The 9,898-nt window shown below is 38.8% G+C and overlaps 1 protein-coding gene across 1 annotated transcript in view; it reads left to right on the forward strand.

The window, feature by feature from the left end:
* LOC141113763 (keratin, type I cytoskeletal 19-like) overlaps positions 1–9,643 on the forward strand; it is a 29,678-nt gene extending 20,035 nt beyond the window's left edge. Inside the window, exons 6-7 of the mRNA XM_073607042.1 lie at positions 3,029–3,154; positions 8,805–9,643. Coding sequence (XP_073463143.1) covers positions 3,029–3,154; positions 8,805–9,029 — 351 coding nt within the window. The 3' untranslated portion in view covers positions 9,030–9,643. The remainder of the gene's footprint in view (positions 1–3,028; positions 3,155–8,804) is intronic.
* Positions 9,644–9,898: the final 255 nt, after the last annotated feature.

Below are 9,898 nucleotides of genomic sequence, written 5' to 3' on the forward strand. Positions count from 1 at the left end.
TTCTGGACATGGTCTAGAGACATTTACATGAAATAAAGGTGAATAAAGAATCTGGACCAGATGGCTTACACCCAAGGGTCCTCAAAGAGCTGAGTTCAGTTATATACAAGCCACTGTTTCTAATTTTTAGAGACTCTTTAACACCTTCAGCACTGCGTTACTTTAACTGACAATTGCACATGACCTTTTTTTCCCACAAATAGAGCTTTATTTTGGTGGTATTTGATCACCTCTGCGGTTTTTATTTTATGCGCTATATACATAAAAAAGACTGACAATTTTGAAAAAAAAATAACTCTATTTTTTACTTTCTGCTATAAAACATTCCCTATATAAAAAAAAAAAAAATTAAATCAAATTTCTTCATCAGTTTAGGCCAATATGTATTTTGCTATATGTTTTTTGTAAAAAAAAATCCCAATATGTGTATACTGATTGGTTTGCGCAAAAGTTACAGCATCTACAAACTATGGTATATTTTTTCTTTTTACTACTTATGGTGGCAATTAGCAACTTATACCGGGACTGCGATATTGTAGTGGACAAATCGGAGACCTGACTGACGCTTTTGACACTTTTTGGGAACCAGTGACACTAATACAGTGATCAGTACTAAAAAATATGCACTGTTACTGTACTAATGACACTGGCAGGGAAGGGGTTAACACCCGGGACGATCAAAGAGTTAAATGTGTTCTCTGGGAGTGAATTCTAACAGTGGGGGGGGGGGTGCTTTAACTGGGGAAATGTAAAGATCAGTGTTCCTGCTTAACACAGGATCAGCACATTCCCCTCTCACAGAATGGGGATCTGCCTTTCTCCTGAACGATCGGCGGGTCCCAGTGGCCGTCGCGTCCACCGGACCGGCTGATTGGCTCCTGCTGTGTCCAATCACAGCGGGAGCGAGTTGCCGACAATGCGCACGTGCCCCAGGCCTGGAAGGGACAAATTATGTACTAGGTACATGATCTGGCACAGAGCAGCCATCCTGCCGCAGTATATCTACGGTGGGCGGTCGCTAAGTGGTTAATGACTGGCATGGTATCACTGGATTGAGAGAGAGATATCATTTTGCCCCTGTACAAATGATTAGTGAGACATCATCTGGAATATGAAGTTCAGTTTTGGGCACCAGTTCTCAAAAAGGATATTGCGGAACTGGAGAATGTGCAGTGAAGGCCAACCAAACTGATAAGAGGCATGGAGGAGCTCAGCTATAAGGAAAGATTAGAGGAACTCAATTTATTCTCTCTTGAGAAGAGGAGAGTTAAGCCGCGTACACACGAGCGGAATGTCAGACAGAAAAAGTCCGACGGAAGCTTTTCATCGTCTATTCCCATCGTGTGTATGCCTCATCTGACTTTTTTTTTTGAAAATTCTGACGGACCTAGAAATGGAACATGTTCTAAATATTTCCGACGGAACCAATTCCTATCGGGAAAACCGCTCGTCTGTATGCTGTTCCAACGACTCATGTTCTGAAGCAAGTACGAGACGGAAGCTATTGGCTACTGGCTTTTGAACTTTCTTTTTCTAGTCCCGTCGTACATGTTGTACGTCACCGCGTTCTGGACGGTCGGACTTTGGTGTGATCGTGTGTATGCAAGACCGCTTGAGTGAAATTCCGTTGGAGTTCCGTCGGAGAAACCTTCGGAGTTTATTCCGACGGCAAGACTGGTCGTGTGTACACGGCATAAGGGGGGATAAGATCAACATGTACAAATACATAAGTGGTCCATATAGTGAACTTGGTATTGAGTTATTCATTTTCAGGTCATCACAGAGGACAAGGGGGCACTCTTTACTTCTGGAGGAAATGTGTTTTAACCGTCACATATAGAAAGGCTTCTTCACAGTAAGAGCTGAGAAAATGTGGAACAGACTCCCTAAAGAACTGGTTTTGGCAAGATCAGTAGTTTGTTTTAAAAAAGAACTGGATGCATTCCTAAATGCACAAAATATAACTAAATATTATCAGGGGTAGTTGATCAGGGGGACCAGGCAATATCTGATTGCCTCAAGGGGGGATCAGGACGGAATTTTTTTTCCCTGCTGGAGCAAATTAGATCATGCGTTATGGGGGCTATGTACCTATGTAAGATAATAACAATAACATAATTTAGACACAATTTTTCAAAAACATACAAAAATTCTAATACAACCAATAAAGCCAGGTCGTTGATAGTGCCACCCAATGTCAAGTTCCATTGTAAACCTGCGCTGGCCATCAGTCATTCACAACCAGCTCAGTGGGTAGATAATTTTACACTATTATTCACCTGGAATAAAGGTGAAGGAAGATCCCCGCTTGCTGTCAAAATGAAGGATTAGGGGGCCGGTGCATCTGTAACACGTTACACCCTGAATATGGGTGTAACATGTAACATGTTACAAAAGGTGAACTTATCCTTTAAAGTTAAACTAGGATTAAACCCAAAAACAAAAATGTAACACATTGCAAGCTTACTAATTTTTAGATGTGGCAGCTCCTTTTTTGCCTCTGTTTTTATCTGATGATCTGACCAGTAACCCACCTCCTGTATTACAGTATCCCCCACTCTGGATAAAGTAGCATCTTTGGACAGCAGCACTGTCAGTATGGGGGGGAGGGGTGTTAGTTTGTAAAACAACAGACTTACTGGCTGGATCACTAGGGGAAAATAAAGGAAATAAAGCCTTAAAAAGAAAACACATGCATCCTAAGAATTGGTAAGCTGCAATATAATAAATGTTTGTTTTTAGGTTTAATAGTGCTTTAAACCACATGTCCAAACATTACCAATGATCTTATTTTTTTGGCACCATCGAGGACCCTCTGATACTGTGACTAAAGTTTGACATGCCCCACAAGTCCCCCATCCTCTTCCCGAAGCTATGACCACCCTCTCCCTGCTCCATATATCATATCCTTAAACATTTCCCCACCCATTCTTAAGCCCCCTCCCAGTAGATAAAACCCAATGTGTTTCATGCATTCATTTCTAATCATATATGCATTAATTTCTTTGTGTGTGTTCTATTCCTATAGAGTCAGGAGTTAACTCATGAAGTGGAATCTGGTTCAGAAGAGCTGCAGTCTATTGAAACTGAACTAATTGAGATGAAGCACTGTATGCAGGCCTTGGAAATTGAGTTACAAAGTGAACTGAGCTTGGTATGTTCTTAAAAAGTAGGAGTACTTTAATATACCGTATACATTTTTGCATATAAACCTACATCTTGCTGAGTAAAAACCACAGTGGATGAAGGTCCTGGATTGACATGGATGTTATCCATTGGATTTCAAAAATGAAACATAAGTAACAAGACTTGTTGGTTAAAGGAGGGAAAGAGAATGCCCTATTCTGAGTTGGGTTGAGATGGAAGTACATGCTGTCTGATGCACAATGTAGGATGTGAATTATGTTAGATTGAAACTGTTTTGATCGCATAAAACTTCCTTTCAGTACAATTTCAACAAAATTCACTTCTTTCTTTACATGTCAGTTACGGCACACATATTATGTGGCATTTATGCAATTACTAGGGCTAAAGTATTTCAGTTTTTCTTACGCTTTAACGGGTTTAGTTACCTAACAATGTGTTAAGTATTGTAAACCCTTGTAGATACTTTGGACTTTCTTCATAACTGGGATATTATTACAGGGCCAATTTTAAGGTTTGTAGGTAATGATGGTGTGCCATTACTCAAGAATGGTAAAAATCTACACTGGGAAAGCATAGAACAGTAAACATAATTTTGTGATTTGAGATAATGTAAAAAACATACAGAAAATCAGCAGTGGTGTATATTATACTGTGTATATATATATATATATATATATATATATATATATATATATATATATACACATATACAGGTATACAATATCTCACAAAAGTGAGAACACCCCTCACATTTTTGTAAATATTTTATTTTATTTTATTATTTTATATTTTATTTTATTACATCTTTTCATGTGACAACACTGAAGAAATGACTCTTTGCTACAATGTAAGTAGTGAGTGTACAGCTTGTATAACAATGTAAATTTGCTGTCCCCTCAAAATAACTCAACACACAGCCATTAATTTCTAAAACCGCTGGCAACAAAGTGAGTACACCCCTAAGTGAAAATTTCCAAATTGGTCCCAAAGTGTCTACATTTTGTGTGGCCACCATTATTTTCCAGCACTGCCTTAACCCTTTTAGGCATGGAGTTCACCAGAGCTTCACAGGTTGCCACTGGAGTCCTCTTCCACTCCTCCATGACGACATCACAGAGCTGGTGGATGTTAGAGACCTTGCATTCCTCAATCTTCCATTTAAAGATGCCCCACAGATGCTCAATAGGGTTTAGGTCTGGAGACATGCTTGACTAGTCCATTACCTTTACCCTCAGCTTCTTTAGCAAAGCAGTGGTCATCTTGGAGGTGTGTTTGGGGTCGTTATGTTGGAATACTGTCCTGAGGGCAAGTCTCTGAAGGGAGGGGACCATGCTCTGCTTCAGTATGTCACAGTAAATGTTGGCATTCATGGTTCCCTCAATGAACTGTATGTCCCCAGTGCTGGCCGCACTTATGCAGCCCCAGACCATGACACTCCCATCAACATGCTTGACTGTAGGCAAAACACACTTGTCTTTGTACTCCTCACCTGGTTGCTGCCACACACGCTTGACACCATCTGAACCAAATAAGTTTATCTTGATCTCATCAGACCACAGGATATGGTTCCACTAATCCGTGTCCTTAGACTGCTTGTCTTCAGCAAACTGTGGGCTTTCTTGTACATCATCTTTAGAAGAGGCTTACTTCTGGGATGACAGCCATACAGACCAATTTAATGCAGTGTGTGGCGTATGGTCTGAGCACTGAAGGCTGAGCCCCCACCCCTTCAACCTATGCAGCAATGCTGGCCGCACTCATACGTCTATTTCACAAAGACAACCTCTGGATATGACGCTGAGCACGAGCACTCAACTTTTTTGGTCTACCATGGCGAGGCCTGTTCTGAGTGGAACCTGTCCTGTTAAACCACTGTATGGTCTTGGCCACTGTGCTGCAGCTCAGTTTCAGGGTCTTGGTAATCTTTTTATAGCCTAGGCCATCTTTATGTAGAGCAACAATTCTTTTTTTTCAGATCCTCAGAGATTTCTTTGCCATGAGGTGCCATGTTGAACTTCCAGTGGCCAGTATGAGAGAGTGAGAGTAAAAACACCAAATTTAACACACCTGCTCCCCATTCACACCTGAGACCTTGTAACACTAATGAGTCACATGACACTGGGGAGGGAAAATTACTAATTGGGCCCAATTTGGACATTTTCACTTAGAAGTATACTCACTTTTGTTGCCAGCGGTTTAGATATGAATGGCTGTGTGTTGAGTTATTTTGAGGGGACAGCAAATTTACACTGTTATACAAGCTGTACACTCACCACTTTAAATTGCAGCAAAGTGTCATTTCTTCAGTGTTGTCACATGAAAAGATATAATAAAATATTTACAAAAATGTGAGATGTGTACTTACTTTTGTGAGACATTGTATGTATATTCATATATATAAAATTGGGGCGCCTGCCTTTACACGCACATGAACTTAAATGGTATATCAGCCTTAGTCCATAGGGTCCAATATTGAATTGGCCCACCCTTTGCAACTATAATATGGAAAAGTTTTCCCCAGTGGGGCTTTAAAACAGCAATATAACAGGGTCAAAGACATTTTTCTTAATTGATATTTAGAGAGTTGTTTATTTGAAAAATGTTCAATATCATAGTTACATACAATATGTACAATATAAAATCTGGTCCAATAATACAATGCATGTTCCACAATGCAATAAACAAACACATTTGTGCACATCATTACATTACATAATGCTTTATGGTATGCAAGCTCCGACGCGTTTCAACCCATGTACGGTCTCTTCAGGGGACAATTGGATCTAAAAAATATTACATATATTCAGAATTAAAGAAGCATGTCATCATACATCATATTAAATAAGCCATAGTGGTATATTTACTGCTCAAGAGTCGAATTAGTGTTCTTATAACCAGAGATAGTAGGAGCCGTTGAAGAATCTGGAGGGCTTAGAGGCCGGCCCCACCTCCCCAGGAGAGAAGAGACCACCCCGCGGGACTTCCAAGGAGCCACACTATAAACGCCCTCAGAGGGACGGAGGAGCCGACGCCTGCAACGAATACCCAATACCATTTGTTGATTAGGAAAAATTGAATGAGTTAACTCATAGCAGATCCGCCAGAGTATCATTTTTATTATAAACGTTTCTAAATGTATATATGAAGACTGACGGTTAATATGGGTTGTCGATGTGTACATTCGTCCCTGTATCATTTACGTCCCATAGATGACTAACCAATGTTAAATAATAATTGATTAAAACAATATGGTGATGTAGCAATGCAGAAAATGTGTATGTAGTTTATTAGCAGTAATGTTAAATAATAATGTGTATAAAAATTATTTAATACAGTTATTACAAAAAATGTTTAAAAATGTATGATTCCATGCAGGCCAGGATGGACGGCACTGCATTCACCCTCTCTCAGCATCAGAGTCCCCACCTTTCTTGCAAAACTGCAGTCAGGTCCTCAATAACAATCAAGCCCTATAAGCCTAAACAACCTACAAGTCTATACGAACCACACTACTGTATAATGTAAACTACACTATTGTACGAACCACATTATTGTATAAGGTATATCACACCACTAGACACATACTTTTACACATTTTGGTTTGTCTTTATTTTCTAGTTGTTGTTGCTTTTATCACACCACGCCAGCATTTGGTTAGCAGACACTATGCAAGTTATGAATTGTATTAATATTTTCAATCACTTAATGAATTATTTAAGCTACATTACTATTTTGCATACAGTGCACGCTTTGACTGTACTAATTGTCAGTCTTTCACACACACATTGCATTTTTTCGTAATAACTGTATTAAATAATTTTCATACACATTATTATTTAACATTACTGCTAATGAACTACAAACACACTTTCTACATTACTATATCACCATATTGTTTTAATCAATTATTATCTATCATTGGTTAGTCATCTCTATGGGACGTAAATGATACCGTGATGAATTTACACAACGACAACCCACATTTACCGTCAGTCTTCATATATACATTTAGAAACATTTATAATAAAAATGTTACTTTGGCGGATCTGCTATGAGTTAACTCATTCAATTTTTACTAATCAACAAATGGCTATCATTGGGTATTTGTTGCAGGCGTCCCTCAGGGTGAGCTCTTCTCTCCTGTGGAGGTGGGGGTGGCCTCTAAGCCCTCTGGATTCTTCAACGGCTCCGACTATCTCTGGTTATAAGAACACTCATTCCACTCTTGAGCGGTAAATATACCACTATGGCTTATTTAATGTGATGTATGATGACATGCTTCTTTAATTCTGAATATATGTAATATTTTTTAGATCCAATTGTCCCCCTGAAGAGACCGTACATAGGTCGAAACACGCCGGGGCTAGCATACCATATAACATAATGTAATGTAATGATATGCACAAATGTGTTTGTTTATTGCATTGTGGAACATGTATTGTATTATTGGACCAGATTTTATATTGTACATATTGTATTTAACTATATCATGATATTGAACATTTTTCAAATAAACAACTCTCTAAATATCAATTAAGAAAAATTTCTTTGACCCTGTTATATTGCTGTAATAAAGCCCCACTGGGGAAAACTTTTCCATATTATCTGTTCTCGGGGTGTGCAGCTCTTTTCATCTCTCCCATATGTGTCTTTCCTATATTGCATCCTTTGCAACTATAACAGCTTCAACTCCTCTTGGCTAGGCTGTACCACAAGGTTTAGGAGTGTGTCTATGGGTCTATGGGAATGTTTGACCATTCTTCCAGAAGTGAATTTGTCAGGTCAGGCATTGATGTTGGACGAGAAGGCCTGACTCTCAGTTTCTGGTCTAATTCATCCTAAAGGTGTTCTGTTGGGTTGAGGTCAGGACTCTGTGCAAGCCAGTCAAGTTCCTCCACTCCAAACTCACTCATCCATGTCTTTATGGACCTTGCTTTGTGCAATGGTCCAAATCATTGGGTGGAGGGGGGATAATGGTGTGGGGCTGTTTTTCAGGGGTTGGGTTTTACCCCTTAGTTCCAGTGAAGGGAACTCTTAAGACGTCAGCATACCAAGATATTTTGGACAATTTCATGCTCCCAACTTTGGATGAGTGAGTTTGGGGTGAAGAAACTTGACTGGCCTGCACAGAGTCCTGACCTCAACCTGATAGAACACCTTCGAGATGAATTAGAGCAGAAACTGTGAGCCAGGCCTTCTCGCCCACATCATTGCCTGACCTCACAAATACGCTTCTGTAATAATTGTCAAATATTCTGATAGACACGCTCCTAAACCTTGTGGACAGCCTTCCCAGAAGAGTTGAAGCTGTTATAGCTGCAAAGGGTGGGCCAACTCAATATTGAACCCTACAGACTAAGACTGGGATCTGGGATGCCATTAAAGTTCATGTGTGTGTGTAAAGGCAGGTGTCCCAATACTTTTGGTAATATAGTATATATAATATAAAAAAAAATATATATATATATATATATATATATATATATATATATATATATATATATATACAGTATATACCAATACACCAAACAGTTAATGCCCACGATTTCCGTTTTGTTGAAATTTATAAATGGTCCGTGAAAAAGCTAATTTAGGTTGATTATGAGGTCTGTACTTAATGTTGATTTTAATCAGGGTTTATATGACTCTTATTCCAGAAATCAGCTCTGGAGGGCACTTTGGCTGAGATGGAAGCTACCTTTGGCTCCAAACTTGCTGAAATGCAGTGCCTGATCAATGGTTTGGAGTCTGATCTGGCACAGATTCGGTCAGACCTAGAACGTCAGAACCAGGAGTATACGACTCTCATGGACCAGAAGACCCATTTGGAGATGGAGATAGCCACCTACAAACGTTTGTTGGATGGACATGACATTGAGTAAGTATGGCAAACAAGTACATTAAATAAAAGCACATCAGTTAAATACCGATATTACAGCTCCCAAATACAGCGGTAATGCAAACTTCCTTATGAAAGCAATGAAAAAAGAAGACCATAGCAAAGTTAAACTTATTGTGTTCTAATAGGGGAATGGCGCTGTTCACAGATAATGGAAAAATCAGAAAGACACAACCCCAACCCACCAGAAAATGGGAAAAAGGAAAATTGAAATTTAAATAAAAAATGTTTTTGAATAAAAAATATATGAATAAAAAATAAAAATATGAATATAAAAGTGGTAAGCAATAGGTGTGCGGGGTGCACCAAAGTGTGTGAAAATTCTAACTGAAATGCTATGAGTTGATCCCTTAGGTTAAATGACAGAAGGTGTAAATATGCAAATCACTACCAAAAGTAAAAAACACAAAAAACACAAAACCATACCTAGTACAAAGTGGAAAAAATGACAAAAAAATAACATAAAAAGTGATAACAACATTAAAATTCCCACTCATGTGCCAAATATCATCCACAATACATAAAATATACATATAGGTGATTCAAATGAACATCTGTGATCATCCAAATTAAATAAGAAAAGATAAATGAAAAGTGGAAATGTATGTGGAAAGTGAATGGAAAAAATGAGTATATTAATTAATAAATATGTGCCATCAAACAGATATATAAATGAGTAAATAATACACTCAAAAATGTCCAATATGAATTGTCCAATGAAAGTATATCCGACAGGTGTGTGATCATCAGCAAATTTCAGTGTTAGTGTATCCGTATCTGGCAGGCCCCCTTTTGTGCCCTCACTCACCAGAAAGCCCTACCCCTGCAGGGGTGAAGGGCATGAATCAATCC

This window comes from Aquarana catesbeiana, linkage group LG12 (genome assembly GCF_042186555.1).
Source record: "Aquarana catesbeiana isolate 2022-GZ linkage group LG12, ASM4218655v1, whole genome shotgun sequence".
In the NCBI taxonomy this organism is placed as follows: domain Eukaryota; kingdom Metazoa; phylum Chordata; class Amphibia; order Anura; family Ranidae; genus Aquarana; species Aquarana catesbeiana.